The sequence below is a fragment of the Pithys albifrons genome, chromosome 6 (assembly GCF_047495875.1).
Source record: "Pithys albifrons albifrons isolate INPA30051 chromosome 6, PitAlb_v1, whole genome shotgun sequence".
Classification (NCBI taxonomy): Eukaryota; Metazoa; Chordata; class Aves; order Passeriformes; family Thamnophilidae; genus Pithys; species Pithys albifrons.
In genome coordinates this window covers 16659329-16687243 of record NC_092463.1, presented here as the reverse complement: position 1 = coordinate 16687243, position 27915 = coordinate 16659329, and the positions used below count along the sequence as shown (strand labels likewise).

The window sequence follows — 27915 nt, the reverse complement described above, 5'->3', positions numbered from 1 at the left end:
CAGTACTTTAGCTTAAGCATCCTTTCCCTCTGCTGCTCCTCCATTGCTGTTCTCAGCAGAGGCTGAGAGAATGAGAGGCTCTCAAATTTCTGCCAACTGCTGCTCAGTGCTTACCTCAAGCTGTGCTGATGAGACAAGATGCAACTTGAAGAGAGCTAAATAATACTGCTTACTGGAATGTCTAAAAAAGTGCAGTATCTCCAACTCACATGAACTGTATTCTGCTATATTGCTGGTAGAGAAGGAAGGGTGGTTACCCATGCTCTGAACCAGTGTCCATCTAAGGTTGCATTCTATAGAAACAGTCAGCACCACACTGGCTACTGTGGAGGCTGATAATGGATCTGCCCTCCAGGTGGTTTCAAGGGCAAGACTCTGTGCAGCAGGATGTTGGGTAGAAACACACAGCAAATTTGTCACACAGGTAGGAAAAGGGCCTTGAACTCCACTGTAGCAGAAAGAGGAACAGGAAGCCCTGGCTGGGGTGAATGACACTCTTCCCCGGGGTTACGGATATATGCAACTATTCTGCAATTTTTTAATTAACACAGCCTCAACTTTGCCCTGTTCTGCCTGGTGGTGACAATTTGCTGGAAACTTGAGTGTTTTCCCTATTTTGCATTCCGTCACCACAACATTCTAGGAACGGTAGCCTGAGCAGCTCCATGCCTGCAGGAAGAGTGAGAGTGCCTGCGCTTGCCCAATACACCACAAGATGCTCTGGCATAAGATTGCCCTTGCACAATCCTAAAAGTGTTTTCTCACTACGTTCTATTACCACTCCAAAATAAACAACCCGCAGTGCCTGTATAATGTTAGTTGGAGGCCTTAAAACAAATGTATTGATCTGTGCAGGTGAAGGTTATTGTTTTTTATTTCTGTGGGGCTGTTCCCTGAGTAACTGCAGAGTCTTGTGCTAGAAACTGAAAATTCAGGAGGACCTAAGTGCTTTTTGGAGGGCATGGATGAGAACCTGCTGCATCTCAGACAGTATTGTGGGTGCAGTGACATGTTCAGCAGATTGTCCGGCTTTTATTTCGGCACAGCCCCTGGGGAAGCAGTAACAATGGCACCTAGGATAGCGAAGCTCTGAAAATCACTCTTGCAAGAGGAAAAGGGAACAAAGTCCCACTCTCATGTCTCAGTTTTGCCTCAGAGCTCCAAGGGTGTGCAGGAGGGACAGGGCACCTGCTGGTAACAAGTGCCACCTGGGTGTCACTGATGTGTAAAAATAAGAACATGTGCTAGCAGCTGATTTTTCATCTGATAGCTACTTTTTGAGGTCTATTTAGTATGGCTGGAGACTCTTGGCTGTCAAGTGATAACACTTATGAGGAACTAGGAGGGCTTTTTTTACCTCTGCATTCTAGACATGAAAATCCAAAAGAACAAAAGCCTTTTCTGAATGCTTCAGAAGTAAACAGGTATTTATAAAGGGTGAAAAAAATTGTTAAACCTATGAACTGACAATGCTATGTGCTTGAGGAAGAGCCTGGATTTCTAGAGAAGAGAACAACTCTAAATGCAGAGATGAGTAAAACAGATTTAATGTATATATTCAAACAGGGATTTGAAAGAACAGGAGAAATTACTCTTTCAAATAGTTTGGAGGCTCTTGGTACACTCTTTCATGATAGCAGCCAAACTGATTGAAAGCTGTCCTGTGTGGCCAGCCTTTCCTCCCTGCCATGAGGGCACAGGCAACACATTCAGTCACAAATTTCATACTCTTATTTTTGGATTTCTGCTAAAAACAGACAGCTTTACAGCTGAAAAGAAAGAAGAAGAAACTCAAAAGCAGCACATACCTGAACTTTTAACAACTGCCAATGTGTAAACTTTCATTTATTAATTCAGTAAAACCTCTCTCACTCAGGTGAAAGTGTTCATGTTTCTGGCTTTATCTAGTTCTTTATACACAAATAGTTTCAGTTACAACTCCTACAACTCCCTCTACTCTGTGTGGAGCTACACAAAACTATATCCTGGAGATGGAGGGGTATTTTTTGTCAAAACTAATTCTTTTCTCATGCATATTTTAACACACTTTTTGGAAAGAACTCTGAAGTATTTGTGCTTCCCATCTCCATGAATAAAAAGGTATGGATAACCTGAAACCTTGTGAGTCACCTCACAACCTCTCATCTTCCCCTGCTTGTGCTTTACTGAGTCATCTCTGTGGAGTGGTGCCTTCAAGTTTGATCCAGGGCTGTTGATGCTTTTTTGTTAGTGCTGCTTTTCAGTTGTAGTTTGGGGGTTTGTTTGGGGTTTTGTTTGTTCAGTCATGGGTATTTTTTTTTGATGACCTGCCTTATAAAAGTCCTACAGGGACAGGTTAACCTTTTAATGCAATGCCATAGAATTAATTAACTCTCCATTTTCAAGACCCAAGATGTTTAATACTGCATTGCCCTCTAGGTGGATGAAACTGTCAACTTTATTTTCATTCACAGGCAATTCCAGTACTCTGTGACTTCTGACAGGTTTTGTGTATATACAGTTAATTACAGAATACTGGTGCTAAATTTACAGCATTAGATGTTTTTTCTTTGGGAAACAGTGTTTACTACCTAGGAAGAATTTTACTACTCACAATTTAACTGTCTTGTTCATGTCAAACAGTTCTCTAATGCAACTCATTTCTTTAAACTGTTAAGGAGTTAAAGCTTACAGAACAAGCTTTGGTTTCTTCACTCTTTAACCAATCTGCAAATTAGTCACTGTAATGAAATTCATTAACTTTTTTTAAAAAGCTAATAGTGAGCAATTGTATAAAAGGAATTCCAGAATTAATGACTCAATGTTTAAACCCATGTTTAGCATGGATTTAGCAATCACATAGGTGGCTTATAGTGGCGTATTAAGAGCATTGTACTTTTGAAACAAATTCTCCATCTTGAATACTCCAGGAGGTCTGCCAGAATGCCCCTCTCAAAGCAGCAGGCTGTCAGCAGGTGGGGATGCAGAGGAGAGCACTGGCAAGTGCTGCACTGCTTGTGGTCAGGTGCCTCAGATCCCAGCACAGTTCCAGTACAGTGGTTGACTCTCTTTAGGTTGCATGCATGTAAAGTCTGGATTATTACAGTTACGAAAGGTTAACACTTGTAGTAAAGGTTGTATTAGGAACTGTTTCTTCCATCAATACCCAAGGCACACTTGATTCATGGCCAGGCATATTCTGCAACAAGGAAAAATAATGAGTAATTTTTCAGATGCTCTGCTCTCAAACTATTTCCCAAACTGCCTGCAGCAGGCTTCCACCAGGAGTGGGGGCAGCAGTTCTTCATCTTCTGGGTTGCAGGTACATACTGTCTGAACCACTAGCCCACTCTCACATTCCCCAACCCCTCTGCTTTGCTCTCTCCCTTTCCTGCCTCTTGTATGACTCACAAGCTAGGATCCCAAGCTCTACCACAAACACTCAAGACAGAATTTCAACATCATGCTCCCCTTGGCCCTACCACACCACCATAAGGGTCAACCTGGCCCATTACTTCCCTGCTTTCTTACCACTCTCATAGATGAGGGCCCTAGCACCACGTTCCCTTTTGTCACCCCTGTGGGGTTCTGAACCAGAATCTGAGGGGGCAGGAGAGAAAATACAGCAGTTGCCAACCTTGCTTCAGTGTAAGATCACACAGGAGTTGCAGGGCAACACCCTTGCACCAGTCATGCTATTTTATGTTGTGCAGTGCAGTGGGATCCTCTGACTGGTAATTTCCCTTGAGGCTCAACAAGGAAATTAAAGGGTTACAGGTAACATGGACCTTTATGAGTGGGAAGGGACTAATAATAATACCTCTTTAAAATAAACATTTCTAACTTTCTGGGTAGAGTGAGAACTTTACTGACAAATTTGTCAATAGAGCAGAACAAGTGAGAAGCTTCTAGGATTAGGTTTCATCTGCCTGTTGACTTCCGCTTTTTTAGCCACAGAGAAGAAACACACTGTGTATCTGGGAAGCTCATTACCTGTCAATGGGGTATCCTCCTTCACAAACGTTGACCAAGGCATACAGCTGTCTCAGGGCATACTCATACTGAAATGAACAAACATTGTTAATAATTTCAGTGTTTCTCCAAACTGAACTGCACAAGTACTTTAGAAATGCTATTAATATTCAAGGCCATTCAATTGATGGTCTTGATGATGTAGTACTGGGCTAAACAAACCTTTGTTCTGTGCACTTCGCTTTTTGAACTTCATTAGGTAAATTCAGCTGTGCTGCACATTAGCCTCTTAGGCAAGGCCATCCAACCAGTGACATTCTTGAAATCACACAAACCAGAACACTAAAGAGGGTATCTTGCCTGACATCAGGACTCTCTTATTCTTGTCTAAAAAGTCTAACAAACCTGTCTAACACCAGGATTTGATGCTCCACTGGGATCCCAGGAAGAGCAAATGGTAATCAAACCCCCAAGCAAAAAAGTGGCTCTCAGGAATTCAACAAGACCATGGAAATAGCAGCAAGGCTATTGCAAGGAACTATGCAACAAAATCATAATACAGAAATCTAAATGCATCCAGATTATGAATTCAGTGGTGGTGCTTGTGTGTTTTGTCAGTAGAAATGCTCTGAGCAGAAATACAACATTACTTATTTAATATAGGGATTTCTGGGGAGGAAGCTGTTGAATGGACAGCACTAACTAGTAAAAATTAGGTATTATTTTGGAGTCTGTTTTTAATAATCTTCTTGCTTACCTAGAGGTGTAATGGAAGTGTTCTCCTGCTTCCAAAAATATTAATTAAACTTTAATAAAAGATGATTCTGAGATGTGCCTGTGACCACTCTGCTAGTTTTTCCAGTATGTTGATCAGGTTACATCTAATGATTGACTTACCACAGATAGGTGCCAGTTGAAGCAATGAGCTTTGAAGTGGTTCACTGCTGATTGATAACAGTCATAATTGCTGATGGTTAATCTCTCTGAGAGAATTTGGTTAGTCTGTTCTGTTGATCCTGTTACTACAGTGATTATCTTTCGCATGGATTCTTGGATAAATTCTTTCACCTATATATAAAACAATAAGAACTTAAAAAATGGTTTTTCTAGATCTACTTTGAAGTCTTTGAATTAAATTTCTCTTTCTTTAAACCCCACTCAGCTTTTCGGCTCTTTAAGGAACCCACTTTTGCCTTTTATATTTAGCAGTCTCTTGGACTTGTCTTTTAACATAAAAATGAAAAGTAGGGAGACAAAGTCTGACTTCTGGAATCCAAAATCGCTCAGTCCTTCTAGTGTTCTGTCAAATAAAGAAAGCAGTAACAACACCAATACTGACTTCTGTTCTGCAGGAGCTATTTGATTTTACCTCCAGATATGCTTTCATCTGTGCAGCAATCTTCTTAGCCTCATAAAGGTCATTGGTAGCCATCAGCTTTCTTTTCATGATTGCAAAGGGCACATCTGGACTAGGTGTCAGGTCATAGTGTTCTACAGGTGGCAGAGAAATGGGCACAGCTTTCCTTCCCTTGCCCTGAAACTGCATCACTTTCATGGAGGAAATACTCTGAAAGATTAAAAGTAAACAGATGGAAGCTGTAGTCTGTCTTTGCTTTGCCATGAAAACCTAACTCTCTAAACTTGCTTTATTTGACAAAATAAAGGAGATCATAGGGTTGTAAGCGTGTGTTGTGTGCACATGTTGGATATTTAATACAATGAGTTCAGGGGTGCCAAAAATGAGGGAATTTTTATTTTCAAAACTCACTGTGGGGAGAAAGACTGCCAGGTGAAGTAACCTCACATCTTTTTTTTTAAATATTTAATCTGTTGAATAGTGGGACTATTATAAATGTTGTATCACCTCTTAGCTCTTCCCCTCTGAAGGATCATTGTACTTTTTAACATTTCATTAATATTCATAATATGCCTGGAAGTGGTAAATACCCTTCTTATACTTGACTGAAGTGTGAAATCACTGGCAGAGCTTGGAAGACAACTAGGATCCTGACTCCTTGGATTAAAGCATATGCAAGGCTGATTTCCCTTAGCATTGGGGCCATCATCTCTTAAATGCTAAGTGGTTTTCTAGGATAAACTTCATTTTTTAAATCAACTCTGCCAGTTTACAGTTGTTTTTGTTTCAGTTTGTTTGTTTTAAGGTATGAAAACATAGGGCATGAAAGGCTGCAAGATATATCTGACTAGGAAGTTCACTCCAATACATACTCTGTTTCCATACTGCATCACGTGGCTGGTGTTGGTGCGTTTCTTCACCAGCTGAAACTGCCTGTGGAGTGTTTCTCTTCTTAGATCCTCCTGCATGAAGAAACTTCCATGAAGTCACAGATACTTAAATTCAGCTATTCTAAAAATGCAAGGAAACCCAAAAAGGGTCTTAGCTGCCAGTATGCAGAAGGAAGTATGAGGCAATAGCTATATAACCTTTGAAAGACAAAAGTTAAAATTGAAAACAATATTTGACACACAGTCTCATGTTGCTTTCAGTGATCTCCTTATCTTTCAGTAAAAGGGCAAGAAGGCAGTGGGCTAGCATACAAACCACAGATTTGTTTCATTAATACTGTTCTCCATTATGCTAAAAATGGGTTAGCTGCTGTTCAGTATTAAATAACTTACTGAACTGCCCAATTTGTTCAACACAGTTGGAGATGTGGTCTCAGATTAGCTAACGAAGATTATGTGAATTTGGAAATGGAAGTTAGAAAGTTTCTATCTTATAAATAACCAAAGAAGACGGTATTTGTCAAAGTTAGTTTCGGAAAAAAATTAAGTAGCCCAAACAAATAAAGCTTACATATGGTTCTGAGCAGTAGATAAATACTTTTACCAACTCAATTTGTTGATTTCAGTCTCACATAAAACCCCAGTATTATCATAAATCCTGTAATAGAGCTATTTTTAAAAAGCCTACTGATTTTTTCATACATGAAAATGAAGAAAACTTATCTAAGTAAGTTACCATATCTGAATCTTCCATCCAATTCACACTGTACCAGTCCCCAAGATAAGTCTGCCTTTCATCATCATAGTAACATGCATAAGATGACTCTTTGGGATTGGCAGCTGTTGTTGCATAAACTGTAAGACAAACAGAAAGGGTTTCTTTCTCCTCACTTTTTTTTAACCCCCACTTCCCTCACGGGATTTAATACTTAGTTGCATGTGATATATTCATCTAAGTATTTTTGCTTTCAATCGTTTACTTCTAAATTGCAGGAAGGAAAGAAGCCTGTTAATAATTCTCTTATCAGCCTCAATGCTCCTGTAAGAGCTTCTTCTTTGCTGCCAAATGTGTGGTCTGGAGGTGGTCTGGAAAATGCACTTCTGAAGGAAAAAATCTACTATTCGAAGAACTGCTTGAGAACACTGTGCACTGACAACTATGCATTTTTTTTCTTATTGCAATAAGGAGAACTTTTCCCAAAACTTGAAAGTGAATCCCTTAAAAATCATCTTTATTCCAAAAAGTGCCACCTTGTATGTAATATATTTTCTTAGATAACACTCTACACTGAGAGAAAAGCAAAACAACTACATGTGCTCACACACCAGAAATACTGTAAATACATCTTTACAGATATTAAGACAAAAGCTACTTTGGCTTTTTGCCAAAGTCAACACATAGCATACTTGTGTAACTGAAGTCCATATTTCAAATGAAAAGGTGTTACCCATAATTTTATAGAGCTAAAATGTTGTTTCTACCCAGCTTAAAGTTCAGAAGTCAAAAAAAGTCTTGAATCTTGTCTGTGTAGTAAAGCGCTCCATTTTATCAGCCTTTACAATGCTTACTAAGTAACAAGTTAAACTTCCTGGCTAACCACTGAGAGCTGCCAGAGACAGCTTTGTACTGTAATATATAAACTGTCAGTTTTTTGCCTCTGTATATCTGTGGCTGACCTGGTCATAAAACCAGAGTCCTCAGACTGGGAACTTCTGATAAAACAAACTTTGAAAAATGCTGATTTACTGAGCATTTATCTTAAACAATCACCAACATGAAACTTGCTGTAAATCTTCGATAGGGCTTCAAGAACTCTAGGTGGGTGCCAGGCACATACTCCAGGGCCAAAGAACCAGGATACCATGGGTGGATACATGGTTGATCTCTGGAATCACAGCTTCAAAACTACTACTTGGTCTCCCTGCCACAGAACAGGAGTTTCAAAAGACTGTGATTCCTCACCCTAATCAAGGCTGAGCCTCCAGCTCTGCAGCAGGGACCTTAGAAACCCTGAAAAATCTGAGTTCCATATCCTGGGTTATTGTGCAAATGTGCAGCAAAATTGCCTGACCACAGTGTTTCACAAGTGCCTTTGCTTCTCAATGAAACTGAGAGCAGGAATTTCACACCTGCTGCTAGCAGTGCTGAGGCTAAGAATTGTCTGTATAACTTCTACCAGTTAAGGGCAACAGCAGGGTTTCTGAAAAGAAATACCTGTCCAACTTCTCATTTGCAAGAAATTGGAAGCATTATTAGTCTTTTATAAGACTCCATTAATTCTTTGAAGGGAACTTCATGTAAATGTAAAGTATTAATTACCCTACTTCTTGTGCTCCCCTGCTAAAACTATTAAAAGTGCCTTGCACCTATTCTTGACATAGTCAATACCTGTTAAGGTCTGTGACAAGTTGTGACATTTAAGTCCAGTAAGTTATCTGATTGCTCACCATTGATATTATCAGCCAAGTGATTCATCATAGATCCAGACTCGCATGCTTCAATGTAGAACACCATCTATGAAACAAAAAAATGTGTCAGAGACCTTAAGAAATTCCATGAGGAAGTGGAGAAAAGTCCTTCAGTGCTTTTCAGCTGTAGCTAGTTGGCTTGTACTGCTATTCTGGAAGCAAAAGCTATACATAATGCTACAAAACAAAAAACAATTTTTCATTTTCAGTAACTAAACTATGTGAAAATGGGAAAGAATCATAATGAAAAGGTGATATTAATCCCTATAGAATACACAGGGATCTACTGACAAAAGCACAGATCAAATATACAGTCACTCTCTAGGCACAGAAATGTATCATTATTGAATGCAGTATTTCTGGAACTGATGGCTGTCAGTTTTCCTAAATACAGCCAACCACAGCAGACATATTACCACAAAGACCTGCTTAAAAAAAAGCACTAATAAAACGTTCTAAATATGGATTTTTTTTTTGCTTAACAGTACACATGATGACATAAATGCACAGAATTTTCTGAAAAGAGGTAGTCTCTTAAAATTCATTACTAAGTGTAAGAAAAATATGAGGTATATACAAACTTCCTGTAGTAACAGCGTGGTCTGAAGTGAACAAAGCACAGGAAGAAATAGTCAGGTACACATTATGGAGATGCAGTAGTTACAAATCCTGTTCTTCTAGTCAGAATATATAGCATTAGCAAATGGCAGCACACTACATCTCACCACTGACTGCACAAATACAGTAAGCTGAACAAAAGAAAGAAAATTTGGAGCGGATCAACCCTTTTAAGAGCAAAATCCTAATGCGAGTTTCACCGCATGTAACAGAGTCCTCCTGCTTTGAATAACTCTCAAAATGAAGATATATCTCTCTCTTCCATGCCAGCTGCTCCTTTTAATTTCACAACTTCTGATATGCTTGTTTACCTTCTGGTATTTCTTGTGATGATACATGTACCAAATAGTCTTATTCAAGTCCTTCACATGAAGCTGTAAAATAAGAAGGTTTGTTTTAAAACCTCTTATGCTCAACAGATACACAATTCACTTAATAAGCATAAATACTAACTGCTGTGAATATGTACACTATTTTCCCAACAAATGTAAAAAAAAGTGCTTTGCCTTTCTGAAATACAATACTCTAGTATTTACCACTCTGGAAAAGATGAGTAACGGTCCCAGAAGGTAAAGTACATTCCACCAGGAAGCCAAGTCATACCTGTGTGAAACAGTCTGCTTGGACCACCACAGTCCAATGAAACATGAAATGGCATAACTTAGTTTCAACTGAATGCTTCAGATTCTAACTAGAAAAAAATCCAAAATGCCTCTCCCTTCAATAGAGCAGTGCGCTAGATATTTTCATGTTTTACACTTATTACTTATTATTTTAGTATGTTACTTAAAGGATGGTTTTTATATTATCCCCAAAATGCTTACATCATCATCAGGAAAAGCCAGAAGTCCTGGGGCTCCATGGTCAGTGAAGTAAACAAACACGTGATCCTTGGGACCACTGTAACGAAAAAATTGCAAATAAAATTCTTTTTAATGACTCCAGCCTAATCTTCATTACAACAACAATCATCTGCTTTTCAGTGTCAAGATGTGTCAATATCTGAAAATGATACAGCTGAAGCACCTCCTCCTCTTCATAATACTTTTTCCTCCCAAGCAAACTACTTTGAGTGCTTATGAGAGGAAATGAGTGCCTGCAAAAGGAATGAAAACAGGGATATGGGCTAATCCCTCAAGCACAGGGAATATGGCAATTACACTTCACATTTCAAACCATAAACTAATTGTGAGGCAGGGGCTGATATGTAGGGTTTGGTGAAAGCACAACTGTTTCTTAATAGCTATCTGAAGAATCTGTTATACTGTGGGCATTTGTATCAGTCTGGTAAAAAAATGAATGCTTTTCTAACTAAGTTACATTGAGGCACCAATAACACTGGGACAAATCATAAAAACTTCTTCGCTTAGATCCTTAGGTATGTGCATGTACCACCTTGTTGTGGTCTGTATGACCATAATTAGCCAAATCAGTGCCAGCCTACAACTCCATGATGAACTGGTGTGGGTACACACTCACCCATAAGGCCAGACTGGCATTGGCACCAAGTGGCCCCGCAGTCAGGGGAGCACTGAATGCTCACAGACTGATTCCCTCACGTCTGTGCAGCAGACTGCTGCACAGTCTTACTGCAGGCACTCTAAATCAAATGGATCATGTCTGGGTGATGGCAAGGTCATGCCCAAACAGCCAGATCTGCAAAGGCATTTTGCTTTTAAACTGTATTCAGTGACAATTAAGTATAAAATGTGTGAACAGACTGGGAGGAGTCCCCAGGCCACCCTCTGATCCTCTGTACCAGGGTCCAGCAAAGAGGTGCAACTGCAGCAGCTCAAGCGGACACATTCCAGCCTTCTCCCTGGCCAATAACTTGCTAGTTAGGGGCACAACCTGGAATTCCACCTGGAAGCCTTCTGGTCAAAGGATAATCCAGTTGTTGTCCCACCCAATAGCAAAAGTCAGGCCACTTGATAATTCACAAAGCAGAGCCTAATAAAGAAGGGCTGGGTGCTACTTTCTGGCTGTGGCTCTTGATTTTAAGTGCAAAAAATTCAAACAAGGTGAAATGTAAATAACTAGAACTTTTATGTGTGGGTTCAAGTTGTCTTCCTGAGTACATAAAAGTCTTTGGCCCTCTGCAGAGCTACTCCCTTATTTGAACTGGAACATCAAGCTTTCATTAAGTGAGGTATGTTCAGAAGTACTTTCTCCCAAACAAAAACATGCTTTCAAGTCACCTCTTGACTCATCCTAGATACTAGAAGGGCACAATCTAGTAATGTGCAGAATTTTATTAACTTTTTGCCCATATCTGTTGCATGTATAATTTTCTACCTCAGCTTTTCAGGATGAAGTTCAAACAATTGAGAAAAATAGCTTATTTGACTACTGTCCTTCCCTTCTTTTTTATTATTCTCCTCAATGCCAGGGAGGGATTCTTCTGTTCTGTTTATTGTTTTGCTTCTAAAATTAAACTGTCAGATGAAGACAGACACTTCACATTTTTTCTTTAACTATGTTAATCCTTCCAAATGGTCAAATTTAAATTTTTAAACGTTTTACAGAAATTACTGTACATTAAAAAAATAGAACTCTTTACCAGCCCTAAGAAATAGAACACACCTTAGTAAGTAGGCATCATACTTTCATATCTCAAACTCTGTAAAACCAAGATGAATAACTGCCACCAGCTACCCTTCTAAGAGGATTTCTAATCAGGCTCTCAAATATATTACCCTTATTCTTGAATCATTGCTCACATAAGTTGTCAAACTTAAAATCATTTGTGTAACTTTGTTTACAAATAACTTAAGCATAATACATCACTTACAAGGTTATTTGCTTACATTACTTTTTCAATCACAGAGTTTGGGGGTTTTTTGCATCAAGTATAAACCATAATTCCATTTCATTGGGAATGGAATTATGATTTATACTCATCCTCAATAACTGTATTTGTGCCCCAAAGACCAGGGCTGGGATTAGACATGCAATTCTTACAGCTGATGAGCTGTTTAAGCATTCTCTGACCCTCTGCAAACTGCTAAGTCTCACTGCTTCAGGTGATTAATATCACTATTCACAAACATTAAGCCAAGCCTTAGAAAACCCTTTCTGGAGGTCTCCAAACCTTCATAATGCTCTCTTTGAATAGCCACTGTTGCAAAAGACAATAGTCTAAATAACAAATACCTTAATACAACTGATAGTATGCTCTAGTTTTCATACCTTAACCTATGTCAGATTCCATACTAGTCAAATAATCAGCAGTTGCTTCGTGATGGATAGTTTAAGAAATCAGAACCACTGTAACGTGAATGACCTGAACTGCCATCAATAATCTAATTTACCCTATTCTTTACTTAAAATCAGTGTCGATGTATACATGCAATTATTTTCTAAATTAAACTTGTCTTACCTTTTCAATACTTTTCCTGATCCCACTCCCTTCACTGCTTCCGCATCTCCTCTGAGAACTGCAAGGAAATTCTTTGGAGTAACATCCTGAGGATTTGAGAGGATTAAAGTTAAATCTGATCATAAAAACAACAACAAAATCTTCATTTAGAAAGACAGTTTCCTGAAAGTGAGAATCCATGCATAGATGGCAAGTTCAGCTGGCCATCCTTTTCAATCCATTATTATCTAATGCATTGGCCACTGATAACTCGGCTACTGAATCATAAAATCACTGAGTGACTGGGTTACTGCTCTATTTTAAAGAAACATTTAGTCTTACATAGCTGTTCTTCAGATAGAGACACAACATTTAGGAATGCAAGACCTTTCCTCCTTTATTTCATGTGCCAGCACAGAAATAGTATAAAGGTTCACTTTTATGACCACTGCTTCAGCTCAAAGCATCTATTGTTTATACTCATCTCATGAACATCTTCATGCCAAACTATGCAGGTAAACAAGCTGGAGGCTTTACAGTATGCACATTTTGGAGTGTAAGCTATAGGCTGAAAGGATTTATTCAGAATATTGGCTAATGCTGAACCTTCCCTGGGGAATGGGGTTTCATTCCTACCTCCTTTGTATAGTCCTTGGGCACTCCAGCATACACATCTGAGCCATTAGGTCTATTGATGACAATGCCTTTTGTTGGATTTCTGAAAAGTAAATGGAACATAAATATGAATAATTACCCACATGCCATACCATGGCCATGGAACAACCAGGAAACCATTTAAACAGTCCTGACTGGCCAGCTCATCCAAGAGTATGAGAACTTGCACTAAGTGATCTCAGAATATAAAGGCCTTTTCATTTCAGACAGTTATATATGCTTCTCTCAGGTGTCCTTACCCTCGAAGTACATTCAAGTATGCCACCTCAAATCATGCCAATTAATCTGAAGACTTAGGTGGGTGGTCTCTTATACTATCATCTTTCTCTTTGCAGTCTTGCCTTTACTCCCCTTAACTCTTTGCTCCCAGTGCTGCTCTGCACTTAAGTCTGCTGATTTTGACAGAAGTTGTCTCAGAATTAGAGGCTGTATAACTGAACTGTGTCATAGAGAGCACAATTAGACAGTCACCAAGAATGGGACCTGTACCCTTCTTCGTTGAATGTACACGCTAGAAACTAATCTGATAACGTCCTTTCAAAAAAGCCCTGCAAGTCATGCACGGAGCTTCCCTGGGTTTGTGGGTTTAGGCTATTTATCTGCTGTGCCCTGTTTGCCTGGGAGTTAAGGGCCCTTCCTCTCTAACAACGAAGCTCTGCAGTCCTCAGCGCCACAACTGATGCTGAGCTGTGGAGTAAGACTGAGAAAGTTCATGAGCACATTTCACAGGAGAATTATTGTGCTGATGGATAAAATGTCTCTATGCCTATCACAGATCATTTTAAAAGCTTTTGTTACAAAACCACTACACACACAAACATACTGGTGACTATAGCACGTTTGTAGCAACCATATAGTTTGCAACTAGTGTACATTCATCACTTACTCCTCATTATCAGCAATGTCATCATACATCATGACAATGATCTGCTCATCTGGTATTCCATTTCGGTGTACAATCTGGTATGCGTGGCACACATCTGCCTGAAATTAAGCAGATTTTCATTACCACCTTTAACAGAAATGTCACCTTTGTCACGGTTTAGGAATGGTGTTCTCCAATTCAGTAGTCCCACTAAAAAAAACCCACGTTGTCACTTACAAAGGCAAAGGTTATCTCAAAGGGTTGAGGTAAGAACAATTTACTGGAAACAGCAAGGAGATAAAAGAATGAACAGTAACAACAATAATATTAAAAACAAAAGGTGTAAGACAAAGAAGGAATTACACCAGAAGCCCACAACAAATAGTGTCTCTTCCCAACCACATCACACTTTTTCCTGACCAGATTAACAACACCCTTCTTGGAAGTGAGCATCCCCCACCCCAACAATAACCTGAGACAGTCTTGAATAAATTTAGAGTCTTGGCCACCCACAAAGAGCTCCAGGTTCCACCCCCTCATGGCTACTGCAAAAAATTAACTCTGTCCTTGGCCAAAACTAGGACACCTGTGAGACCAGGCGAAAAATAGCTTTGCAGACCTAAGAGCCGGGTACTGTCCACAAGAAACTGCATTCCAAAACAGAAGACTGACAGTTGCTAGAAGTTAGACCAAAACTTAATGTCTCTTGCTAATCAGGAGCAGTTGCATTATAACTAAAATCTGTCTTGCTACCTAATTTTATTTCTTACTTAAACAAACCAGAAGTTACTTCAGCCTTGGTACAGACAACAAAATTTAACAAAAGGTTCTCAGCAATGCTCTACATTCTGTGAGAAAATCTGAATTAAAACCTTGTGCACTGACAGATAAATTCAAAATGTGCCAAGCAGAAGAAGAAAAGAGCTGGATTTCCACCAATTTCAATTAGTTCTGCACCAAGCCTGCAAGACTAGGCACTGAAGACTGTCCTTGGCCTAAGCAAGTGTGGTTCACCAGTGCCATCACTGCAAAGAATATATTAAATTTTGTTTTACTAGGTGAGAATTTTGGTTAAGGAAAATTTTCTTTCTAATTACATATTGCTTACTCTATAGAGTAACACCTTCAGGGCAGTAGGACGAGATTTCAGGGGAAAACAGAATTACAGAGTTGCAATTCAGGCTCTTTTCCTGACTCGTACAGGATATGAATAAGCAGATTTTTTTAACAGAATAAAAAAAATGAAGAAATAACAATATGCAGAAATAACAATATGCATTAAAGTGACATTACAGTAAGTCAGAATGCTAAATTCTTAGTAACCCCAGCTCAAATGATTATCTTCTTTTAACCTTGCAGTCTGTGAGCAACCTAATGGGACATTAACAATTATTCCTAAACTCAAGAACTACAACCCACCACATGCTAGAAAAAGCTGCGCAGGTTTAATGGAAGAAATCTCCATTAAAACTCCACCTCATGCAATAAATGCACATTCAAATGCAGGCAAGAAGCAAGCTTCAAAGCTTACTTTCTTGAACTAATATAATCTGATAGAGTGGAAAGCAAACTGAAGTGGTTTAAGTGGACCAATGTACATTCAGATGACTTCAGAATACTAGTTTAACACAAAGGACACTCTAAAATCCTGTAACTTTATAATTCTTGGTCTTCTAAGGGCAGATGAAGCTGGAAAGAGAAGACAGTTGTACGAGATACTGAGAAGGGTGAGGCACATTCAGTGCTAAGGAACACTCCCACAGTAAAATCCCTCAGGTGACTAATGATGAACGTTAAACCATTCTTACTAGAGCAGTTCCACTTCTTACTGCAAGTAGCCTATGCTCTCTTCCACCTATTCCAGACAACTCCCAGGGTTTAGTTTTGCATTTCCCTGAATGTTATACCAGATGCTGCCTCCACAAGTCAAAAGGTAGAGGTTAAACAAAGTTATAAAGGTATTGCATATAATAGGAAATAGAAGAGTAGAGGTTTGAGTAAACATGTATTTGATTTTCAGAAGCAAACCGAGCAGAAGAAAACACTAACCAGGGCTTCTCTACACTGATTGATGAGTAGATCATACATCCCCTCCCGCTCTCAAAATATAATACACCTCTATTATGCTGACAGAAACAGTTATAGGCTGGCAAGGCAGGCAAACACTTAAGACATACCACAGTGATACAGTATCACTATATTCAACCAGCAAATGTCTGTGCTCCCAAAGACATGTGGCTGGACAGTAGGGATGTCAGAGGTGTTTTCAACTAATACCAAATACACAAAACTCGTTAAGCTTTGTAAATGCATATTATCAGCATTTTTTGTCCCTTCTCTCCTTCCTTCTGGTTCATTGACTGCTGGCTTAGTATGTCTTGTCTTACTATACAGTAAATTAGACTTTAATAGTAAATATTAATCAGTTAAATTCCCTACAGTGAGGGGAGACAGATCAATGTAATCAATTCCTCTCAACCTCAACTTATGCCTATTTGGGGGTTGTCCCAGCCTTTCAAGGGTAAGAGAACTGTACCTGCTGGTAGCATAAATGTTACCACTAACAAAGGCTAGAGCAGCAAAAACATGTTTTGCTGCTAAACTCCATGGGCTAAAGTAGGACAGTTCTGAGTAAACAGTCAGGGTTTACTGCACAGAATTAGCTGACCTGACTAGTCACCTTTGATTTTAGTCACATGCTTCTCTTTGTTCCCTTCGCATACATGAAAAACCCCATAAATGTCTATACAAGCAGAATAGCAAAGTCTGCTGCCAGAGTAGGGAGGCGTATGTGAAGCTACAGCATTTCCTGTTGATATGTAACTGCCTCTCAAATACAGCTGTTTGAGACTGCTTCTCTCAGAAATATTTCTGGCTTATCTGTACCTCCAAACCACTGTCAAACAGATAGCTGTTCAGTTGTTCCAAATCTCTCACTGGTATTATTGTTGTTGGTTTAGTCGGTGAAAGTAATGCTATAAATATTTACTGAATAAATTGTCACTAGATGCAAATCATGCTTTTGTGACCACAATTTGGGTGTAGGCAGCACCTGCCCTGCACAGAATAGGAGAAGGTGTACAACTGACCTTAGGCCATCTCCAGAGTCAATGCTGTTAACATGGTTCAGATCTTTCATTCCCTGGTTAGTCTAAACCTGTTGCTACATCAGCAAATTTCTATGGAAGATCTGCTTAAATAATTAACTCCTAGATTTTGAAAACATAGGGATCAGAGGGTGAATTAGCCTATTTTCCTGGGATGGGCAGTTTGTTTCCCAAAATTGTACATTTGGGGGAAATTCTAAAAGGAAAAAAAACCAAAAAAAACCACCTAACACCTATTTTCCTCTGCCATAGAGCTATTTACACATTTGAATGACACAGTTCTTAAGTAGACCACTTGGGCAGGTTTTTGGAAAAAGCAAGTTGTTTATGACAAAGCATGCATAAGTAGTTCCTAAAGGGAAAACCTTGGACTTCGGTGAAATTGGTTACTTCTTGTCTTATGACTGCCAGGTTCATGACTGAAAAACATGTAATGAACTGTCAGCTTCATTGCAAAGTGGCACAATTTCCACTACAGACACACTGAAACACCACAGCATAAAAAAGAATGAACCCTAATATATAAGCATGGTAGAAATGCTTTCAGTATATCTGAAATGCCAGCCATGTCTCATTGCTATGCTTAAAGATACATCAATGAATGAGTCAAAAGCTACAGCTCTGTCAAGGACTTAGGAAAGGTTTCCTGTAAGTTCAGTTTCAATTTTGTAAGCACAGTGAGAAAATGTTAATTGAAGCCAGGCAGCCAAGACATCCATCATGTCTGTTACTTGCAAGGCTGGAGATTTTAAGACTGTCCTGGATTAAGACAGCGCTCTGGCTGGTAGTGACTGGAACCCTGAATAAATGCAGTCCCTGACTCACAAAGCCTAGTAAATATAAGACTAAAACCAAGAACTGAAAACAAACCCATGTATGCAAATTCAAATTCTTTTTGAATTTTGCGAGACTTTTTCTATCTGGCATGTTTCTCCTTCAGTATGTCATCCATCTTTTGTAAGACTGTTTCACATCAGGCTTTTCATGGATTATGTGTTTTGGCGTATCCAGGAAGTATTGGTCTGTCTCTGATCTGACATGAAGCCAACTTTAGATTTCAGTCAGCTGGTACGATCATCTCAGGAGAGGCAGACTATTTCTCTTCACATGAACTAGTTTCTTGACTCATTCTCTAAATCTACCAGAAGCATTTAGTGCTGTATTTGCTCATGTATGCCAGTAAGCTTTCCAGAAGTATTTGATCCAGCTCTTCATGTAGTAGAGAGCTGAGCCACTTTCCCAAGGAATGAGGAAAGTACTCTTGAATAGCAGCCAGTCTGGTAACCAAAAGGCTGCTATAGAAAAGTCGAGTAACTGGTGAGAAGAGAGAAGCACATTGATAGTCCTTCTAGAGCCCAATCAACTCTCATCAAAACCACTAAGATAAGGACAAAAACACCAAAGAACTGAGAAGCCACAAACACAAAGCAATATGCATGCCAGCTTTTCAATGACACTAAGCCTATCACATTGGGTTTCTATACTACTCAAAACTTAAAATTTATTTTAGGAACTTGGTTAGATAAATGCATAAGACAAGTTTAGACTACTCTGATTAGGAAACAGTTCCAGAAACAACTGCCTGGAAGGTGTGAATCTCACTCATATATAAATGCAAATGGTGGGGTTTTTCCTTACCCTGTCTATACTTGGTTTGCACAGCTGAGAGTGGATCCCGATCCCTGACAGCTAAACAACCAGTCATAGATGGAGTTTTAGATTCCTTGAGATTACAGGTGCAAACTCAGTGTTTCCAGGGTCTGCAAAGCCTTTACAAACTTACTGTTCCTGGGGTCTGTACAGCATACAATGATAGATTATTTTCCCCAAAACTTCTAATGTACAAAATGAGACATTTTTCAAGGTGTCATCTATTTCCTCTGTTTTTCTAGTTGTTTACTTAGATGAACATATACCACCACTATTGTGGCAGGCAACACAGCATTTTTGACTGTGTTGTGTGCAGGCAGCATGCAAAACAACTGGAGTTGACAAAATGTAAGTGTAATACACACATGTAACATCATATATTAACTGTACCCTGAACAGCTGAATGGAGCCACTGAAACCCAGAGATGTGTCTGCTGAGGTCTCAGATTACAAAAGGACATTATGAGTCTTAGTCACATGTACAGAATAGCAACCAGTCCGGGTAATAAAAAAAGCCAGATTGAGTAACTACTTACAGCCACATTCACATCTACAAATCCACTTGTACACAGGCTAGGTCAGACAAGTTCTAGGGAAGAAACATGATGGTAGGAGGAAAGCAAATTAGACTACAACATATTTTCTTCTACAGTTTCTCCCTTGGAAAGCAAAGAATCACACAAATGAATGTTGTGATATTAACTCCTCCTGGAGTGGAAGGGCCCCAGCTAAACTGGTTATACAACAGTAGCGACAACCAGAGCACAACTCAGTTATTATATTTAGACACTCCAAGACAGGCAGTGATCAAGTACAGAACTAGTATTTTCATAATTGTTTTCCAATTTCAACTTTAAAACTCTCTTTAATTTGAAACAAGAATAGTTTATATTAAGGCTGTAATACACCAACTATGATTATCAGGTGATAGCTACAGTGTAAGGAGCTGGCAAAATCCCTAAAACCTGCCTGTCAAACTGTTGAGCTAGCACTCGCCAGTAACAAGTTCTTCAGATGCAACAAGACTGTCAGTCAGTTCATTTAGTTTTAAACTCATCACTACACTGAAAGTTACAAACTGATTATGAGCTGAGGGGGAGGAGAAACTTGCACAAAACCCAATGCACCCAACATATAGAAGGTTCATTTCTTCCTCAATTAACACAAAGAGAAAGAATGAAGCATCTCTAGATTTTACAGGCAGTACTTTAAAATTCCTGTGTTCAGCAAAATAGATGTAGACAGTTCAGTTAATACAGTTCAGTTTTTAAAATGCTGGTTTTGTACACTAGTATTTAAATCTCCATTTGAGTTCACCTTAACCAACAATAGTCTAGTAAACTACTTTTCTAACCTTTACAATATATACATAAATCAGGATTAAACTGACCCTGTTCTCCAGGAAAGCAAGAGGTAGTTTTAAGCTTCAAGAAAAGACTGCATTTAAGCATAGATTAATCTGTTTAAAGGATTGCCTGAGAATTCGTCAAGGGAAAATACTGCACAAGACCTCTGACTGCTGATTATAAGTCTTGAACTTAATCAGAATTAAGTCACTTGGATTTAATCCTGTCCATACTGCCACCTACACTCAGACCATAATTCCACAACACACTGGCTTTCACAGCAGTGTCAAACTCAGAAGTTCCTGTTCCTTTTTCTCCTCTTTCCACCACTCACTTTGATCCCTGCACCCTGGTGCACTGTATCCTTGTTGTGACAACACAGCTCCAAGGTCATGATGTTGAACAGTCAGCAACTGAATCAGGTTATAAAGCAACCTCTTCTACATGTACTCCACCCCTCAAAACATCTGATGTATTTGCAGCCTTCACAGGTTTTTCTCTGGAGAGAAGAAAAGGAACTTTTCATAGCATAATGAAAAGGGGAAAACAAATGGAAAGAAAAAAAATGGAAAAAAGCACATGTCTCAAAATGAGGTTTGACTCTAGACATCGTTTGTATCCCTGCAAGTTGAGGTTAGATCCTCTAGCCTAGCAATGGAGTATTTATCCTAAATGACACAGGTCTCCCAGGATGCAGAATGTGTTTCTCCTGCTAATGACAGCTTTTTCAGGAGATAAAAGACTGGACAAAGTTGTAAGCAAAAAAAAAAAAAAAAAATCACACTGTAAAAGGAGCAGTGGAAGGGAATTCTTGGGGCTGTAACACGAACTAAGAGCAGGTGCTGAGCAAATCTTCCTGCTGTTTGTTTTGAACACCTGACATACACCTGGGAATCTAGAGGTGGAGGCACTTGCCCAAGTGACAGAAGGTCTGATCTAGTCTAGATGACAGGCAGCTATCACTTTCCCACAAGTCTGGGAGCAGGCGTTTCCTGCAGCATGGACAGCACCAGCACGTGGAACCAGCCGTGCTTACCTGGTGCCGATAGTTGTACCAGCCATTCGAACCTGCAACAATCACCACCCAGTGCTTGCCTCCATCTTCAGGTTCTTCCATGGGGAACATGCTGATGCACAGAGCACAGCCCAGCAGCACAACTGCTTTCAGTATCATCTCTCTTCTTTATTTACTGCACAAATGGGAGAAAAGTTAGTTTCCTAATGAAGAATTTGGAGAGAAGCAGATGAGACTACATCAGTCAACATACAAATGCAAGGCAAACATCAGTACTATCATAGTAGAAGGTTTTCTTGCCTGTGGTGTTTTGTTTGTTTTACAGACCACTTAACTCACAGCACAATTTCTAGTCATATCTTCCTTTAGCACTAAGCTGCTACTAGTTACAATAGTTTTCTGTCACCTTTCAAATGTGACTGAAAGAAATTCTGAATAGGACAACCAAGTCATTCAGTTCCTTCTGGTTGTTTTGTTCTATAATAGCTGGTAATGAATAAGCCTCAAATATGGAACAAGCCTCACTATCAAGTATTTCACAGATTAAACTTTTTCAGATTAATACTATTCTCTTGGACTCTGCTTATGTGATTCCCTGCTTTCCACTCATTGGCAATTAGCCCATTATTACTGAGTCAAATGCCAGGTGATGCAGGCTCAAGGACACAGACATGGAGAACTGCTGGGGAGTTGGAAGGTCAGAGGGTCACAAAATGTCTCTGTGCCAGACATGGTGGAAAGAGGCCGTGCCACTGTTCTGCAAGAGACATGGCCCTAACTGCTGGGGCTGGGTGGAAGTGCAGGCTGTGAGAGCCTCATGCTATTTGTGCAACTTGTTATGCTAGTGGAGAGCAAATGTAAACCAGTACCACATGAAAGAGTAGCGTTTTCGACTCTTTTGCACAATGGTTAAGTGTTTGCACAAGACGAAAAAGGTCTGAGGCTGTGAATGTCAAATTCAGAAAAGCAGAGCCAGAGGGGACGTTAAAACCCTTGCAGAAATAGCTGTTTCTACTTTCTTGTGAGGACTAGAAGGGTCCTCACCAGGGAACTTTCTAAGAACCTTGACTGTCTGAAAAAGCATTTGCACTAAAAGCAAACAATCTGGCCATATCTAATCACAGGTTTAAAGGTTTGCTCTTTGGGTTGGGGGGAGGAGGCAGGCAGGCTACATACAGTGGTCACAGTCTCAGGTCTGCTGCATCCTATGGGTAACTCATAAAGCAAACTCCCCTGAAGATTTGTATGCTCTTAGCACAAGCACAAAGATTACGTACTTCCCCATGCACTGCCATCTGGGATTCTACACTGGCCTACTTACAGAAGAGAGATCCTGGCAGTTCATCATTGCTACTATGTATGGAAGAGATGTTGTAGTAGGAGGTAGTCTCCTTTAGCATGGTTTTCTCTGGAATAAAAGCTGGAAATCCCCACACCACACAACACAATATGGTCACAAGACAAAATATCAGAACTAACAAACCAGTATCAGAACTACTAAACCATCTAAACAGTATCTAAAGTCAGTCTCAGTTTCCCAGTCAAAACCACCCACCTGCAGTCAGTCAAATGAGGCTGAAAGAGAAAAGCAGCCAGCTCACCTCCAAAGCAGCAGTGTACAGTGAAGACTGCTAACCTAACATGTGAAATGGGTCTTTTTCCAAGATTGGATCCACTGGTAACTAAGACTTAGTCCTGCAGGCAATAGTATGAAAAATATATTATATATATATTTGGAAGTTGGGGTGCTTTTTTATCCTTTTTTAGAGCTAGCACAAAGTAAAGAAATCATGTTAGCAAATCAGCTCCTACAGGAAGGGCTGTTACCACATAGAAAAACTCCAGAACAGAAAAAATAGAACCAAATAAATCTGCAAAACCTGCCTATAAATTTTAAGTAAGAAAAGAAAATCAGTATTTTTTAGTCAACCTGCTTAGAAATCTTAACTGAGTTTGCCTTAGTGGAATATGGAGCTGAATTTCATGGCAACAGATCCCTCAGAGCTCAGTATCGATATCATAAGAAGAAACTTCTTTCCATGTTTATTAGAGTCTAACTTTTCCTTTCTCCAGCCAGAACATTAATCATATTTACATGGGAAAAAAAAGAGACAATAAATGGTTCAAATGATTGCTAGAGATCCTTTCACATGATTCTTAGCTCTTTGAGACATCATTCACTGAAATCCAGGATGTATCAATAGCAGCTGTGTTGCTGCCAGCCGTTCACTGTGCCATGTAACATGATGGCTGTTTTCAAGGCAGGTCCTGGCACTGAGGCCTCCACCACATGGAAACAGTCACTTCACTGCCAGTTACTGAGACACCACCACACAACGGAGACTCAACCAGCTTCACAAAAAAACCACACTATGGAATGCCAAGTCCTGAAATGGAGACAGTTTGATGGGACTGTCTCCTGATGAGTTCACACTCCTGACTATACCAACACAGATCTGTAGTTCTCAGGACACCAGCCAGTAGCAGGCACAGATGTACCACACACCAACCCCTGACTCTGCCTGGAAACAGGCACACAACAGAAAAACCCAGGGCCAGGTCAGGAACAGAGTCTTAAGCTATCAAGGCCATCAGGCAGTCCCTCCACGAGGGATTCAACAGTCTCCCATGTGGTATGTGGGTACCTAGACAGACCCTCATGTTTCTCATTCTTGCAGAGACAAAGTTGTGAATGATGCAGAACACCCAGGGGAAAAAACAAAAGAAACGACAAACACCAAGAAACATTTGCACTGTATTAGCAAAATTATATGTATTTTGTCATGGATTATTTCAAAAAGAACCTCCTCTCTGGCACTAATTAATGACATCTCATTTATCTGTCTTTCCCTATACTGCAATTAAATCAAATTAACACCAGAAAGAAGTGGGGAAAAAACCCAAAACCAGACATACCACAATGCACTAATAAACCATTATTAATAAATGGTCAGCTCCCCAAGGTTCTCCAAGCAGCACTTAAAATAGGTTTAACCATTAAACATCTGTGTGGTGGGAATAGGTCTTCATTCCTCGTTTCCAACTACTACTTAAAAAAACGCAAAAAGTAAACAAAAATACCCCATCAAACCAACAACCACACTCCCCATATTTCTACTTTTTTTAAGAAAGCCTCCAAGTGCAAGTGGGCAATCTAAAACACTGTTCTGGGTTGTGTTGAAGTGTTCTTGACCTACAATTGAGAAGAGAAAGTTCCCCATCACATGCTTTGTCTTCAAGTTATACTAAGAGAAAGCAGCTCAGCTGAGCAGCTTACCACAGGTACATAAAAAGCCCTTCTCCACAGATCTGTCACATGCAATCCTAAATGCATGCAGAGAGTGAGATGAGACTGTGGAAAAATTGAAAACTCACTAAAAGATCATCTTAGAGCTTTGGTGCACCCACAAAATATAAAAAGATTTTATCAGTCCTGCCTACTCTTTTTGGCAGAAGAGTTAATTAACTTTGCTTTGAGATCATGTCAGGAAAAAGGCACATCTCAGACACAGTGGGTTGAGCATCAGACCTCTACAGACAGAACCACAGCACATACATACAAAGATAGGGTGCTGTGCATTTGCAGTCAGTGGAAGATGCATGTCCAGAACTGAGTGGCTTTTGTCAGAACAATTCACTCTTAAAACCTGTCTTTCCTGATAGAGGTACTTTGACCACTTCCCACTAGATAGTTAGTACACAGCTGTGCCTTGATAAGAGAGGGATGCTTAAGAAAGATCACATGTGGAAATGGCTGGCTGCTGATGGAACAATTTTTCTGGCCAACTGCCTGTTCCCCAAGTTCTCAACTTTCCTTTGGGAAACAGTTCTCCAAGATCAAAACTCACAGAACAACAGGATACCACTCTAAAGAAAGAGGGTTGAGATGACAGAAGTATTTTCCACTACTATTTAGAATTATGACACTTGAGTAGCTTAAACTCCAAACAGCTCAAGCAGCACCTCCAAGAGATACATAAACAGAAACCATAGCTCTATTTTCCTTTCATGTGAAGTAAGTAAACTAACAACAATCTTGCTGAAAAATAACAGCCTTAAGCTAATCAGATGATCATTCCAGCTTTGCTAGGAAATCTCTCTTTTTCAGCTCACTTCTTGTAACCTTTTAGTTTCCAAAATCAAGCCACAACTAATGTCTCCACACAATGCTTGCATATTGCCTTTCACTGTAATACTCAGACACTGATTTCCACAAAGTATGTGACTCACTATAGTCCTCCTCATGGGGAAACTGATGTCCACAGTTCCGTCAGCAATGTTCTGCTTACACGCTGTGCTGGCTGCTACAGAAACAGAAGCACCTAAACCCGTGATTAGGCTCCTGCAGAATTAGTCTGATTTTCTTTCTGCACTTGTATGGTAGAAAGAAAAAATCTTTATCACTGTAAATTCTGATAAGGTACATTTTGAAGGAGATTACGGTCTCTGTTGCAAAACATTTCTTTACAAAGTCTACCAATAACCACTTTAAGAACTGGCTTAATATGATCCAAACTTATAGTAAAATGGTTTTTATTGTTACTGAAGATGTGTAAGTTACTTTTACTGTAAAAAACCAAGAATTTGTAGTTATGTTAATTCAGAATGATATTTAATGTAAAACAAATGTATTTTAAAGAAGGTATAAGTAAAGTTTATTCTACTGTTTGCAGATTTACCTTTCTCAGCAGCAGAGAGATGGCACAATTTACCTGGGGATAAAAAAAATAAAATCATTCCTAGAATGGTGATAGTCTAACACAACTGGATTAGGAGATTTTTTTCTCTACACCCTTCAAAAACCCCAAATTCAAATTTGGCAGATCTTAAGCCTTCAGTAAAACTGCTTCTTCTATTTTCTTTCACATCTGTCCACAAATTTACAAAGCGCCTGGTAGTAGGAAAAAACAGGTACTAAAGCACTGCATGAACAACTGCAGTGCAAACTGCACGACTTGGGAGGTGAAGTCAGCCAAGGGTAAGTATTTCTGTCCAGCAAACATGGAAATGTTTGGAGCATGGACAGAACGAAATTGTGGAGAAGTGATTATGCAGAAACTCCTGGGGGAAGTTACGCGAGATTCCTGCTTTCCACACGTCTTTTACTATGGTTTATCTTAGCGTTTCCGATCTTCGCTACCACATTTATTTTAACCCTCAAACGCAGGCACCCAACGCGGTGCTGCCCATCTCAACCTGGCACCGGCGGCGCTGCTGGCCCCGAGCAGCCCCGGCAAGGGTGTCCCCCAGCTGTAAACAACCAGACCCTGCGCAGCACCCTTCGGGCAGCACCAGCTCCCTGCAGAAACCCCACAAACTGTCACTCTATCCTTTTGCCCCGTTAAAAACGTGTTACTGCGGACTAAATCGGAGCTGCTGCCACTGCCTTCCCCCCGATCTCCCTCCTCTCTCCTCTGCCAGCCCTGGGCAACGACCCTCGAAAGGAGAGGCTCGAGTGCTTCCAGCAGGGAGGGATCCAGCGCAGCTCCCGGGCCAGGCGGGCCCGTGACGGGGCGGACAGCAGCGCCCGAACCCCTCTGTTCAGGGGCAGCACTGCCGAACCGCAGTCGCGCCCGACCGGCCCCCGAGCAGCTCCCGCACCCGGGGCCGAGGGGCGCCGGGCGGAGCGGTGGGGGCTTGGCAGCGCTCGGAGACGCGGAGAGAAACCAGCGCCCTCGACCGCTCCCCTAGACCCGTTCGTCCCTACCCGTGCCGCTCACGGCCGCCCTCGCCCAGCCGCACCCCCGCCCCGCGCCCTCACCGCGCCGTGCGGAGGAGTCGCCGCCGCGGCCGCTGTGATTGCGGCCCCCGCCGTGCGGGGACAGACGACCGCGGCCCGCGAGGGCGGAGCCAGGCAGCGCCCAATCGCGAGAGGGCGGAGGCGGGGCCGGGCACCCGTCCGACAGCACTACGAGCCCCAGCAGGCCTAGCGCGTTCCTGAGCTAAGAGAGCCGCGAGTCCTGCATGCAAAGGATGATGAGGGTTGTAGTTTTATGGCTGCTCGGCGAGCCGCGTGGTCCCGGGTGTCCCTGGGGAGCCCGTCTCGCGCGGCTCGGGAGCCGCCGGGAGCATCCTGGGAGCATCCCGGGCGGCGGAGTTTGCGCAAGTTGCCCACGGGACAGGAATAGGACATCGCGGGCTGCGCCTTCCCGTCGGAGTTGGACCTGTCCCTTTGGGGCAGGATGGAGGCAAGAGGTCCGGGATGGGAAGGCAGAGAAATGTCCCAAAGGGAAACAATGGAAGAAAACGACCGGCCCCACACGGTTCTTGTGTGTCTCAGCAGGGATGGCCGGCAGAGTCCCGGATGCTCCGAAACCTGCACGCAACGTCAGGTGTTGCGGCGTTTGGTCATGAACTAACACCTCTGTAAAGTCTTGTTCGTTCTCAATGAGAGAAGTAGAAGTAAAGATCCGTTTTGAAAAGTAGAGGCACATGCTTTTTCGCCTAGTAAACCACATAAAAAGTAGCACACCAGCTTCCTCATTGCTGACTGCAAAGAACTTGCATATCTGCAAAAAAACCCCCCAATTATTAACTTTGCATTTTGTGACTGACCAACTGTTTCTGAAAGTCTGTGGAAAGTCATGGGTTTGCTCTGACTCTGCCATTTGCAT

The 27915-nt window shown here is 40.8% G+C and overlaps 1 protein-coding gene across 2 annotated transcripts; it reads right to left on the bottom strand.

Moving 5' to 3' along the window:
• Positions 1-1529: 1529 nt before the first annotated feature.
• LGMN (legumain) lies at positions 1530-27150 on the bottom strand. Of its 2 annotated transcripts, XM_071557641.1 has the most exons (16): positions 27063-27150; positions 25981-26013; positions 22903-22996; positions 21323-21476; positions 14205-14302; positions 13280-13361; positions 12665-12750; positions 10110-10185; positions 9597-9659; positions 8647-8713; positions 6935-7053; positions 6181-6270; positions 5321-5518; positions 4849-5019; positions 3973-4040; positions 1530-3178 (listed from the first exon to the last, which is right to left on the bottom strand). In XM_071557641.1, the coding sequence occupies exons 4-16, from the start codon at positions 21458-21460 to the stop codon at positions 3139-3141; spliced, it is 1296 nt and encodes a 431-aa protein (XP_071413742.1). In that variant the 5' UTR covers positions 21461-21476; positions 22903-22996; positions 25981-26013; positions 27063-27150; the 3' UTR covers positions 1530-3138. The 2 variants fall into 2 exon arrangements, with proteins under 2 accessions (XP_071413742.1, XP_071413744.1); XM_071557643.1 differs by lacking the exon at positions 22903-22996.
• Positions 27151-27915: the final 765 nt, after the last annotated feature.

Coding starts and splice junctions, on each gene's coding strand:
- LGMN (XM_071557641.1), bottom strand. CDS start 21,460: ATGATACTGAAAGCAGTTGTGCTGCTGGGCTGTGCTCTGTGCATCAGC. Junction 9,660..10,109: donor TGGCTTTTCCTGATGATGAT/GTAAGCATTTTG, acceptor CTTATTTTACAG/CTTCATGTGAAGGACTTGAA. Junction 5,020..5,320: donor AGATGAAAGCATATCTGGAG/GTAAAATCAAAT, acceptor TTTTATATATAG/GTGAAAGAATTTATCCAAGA.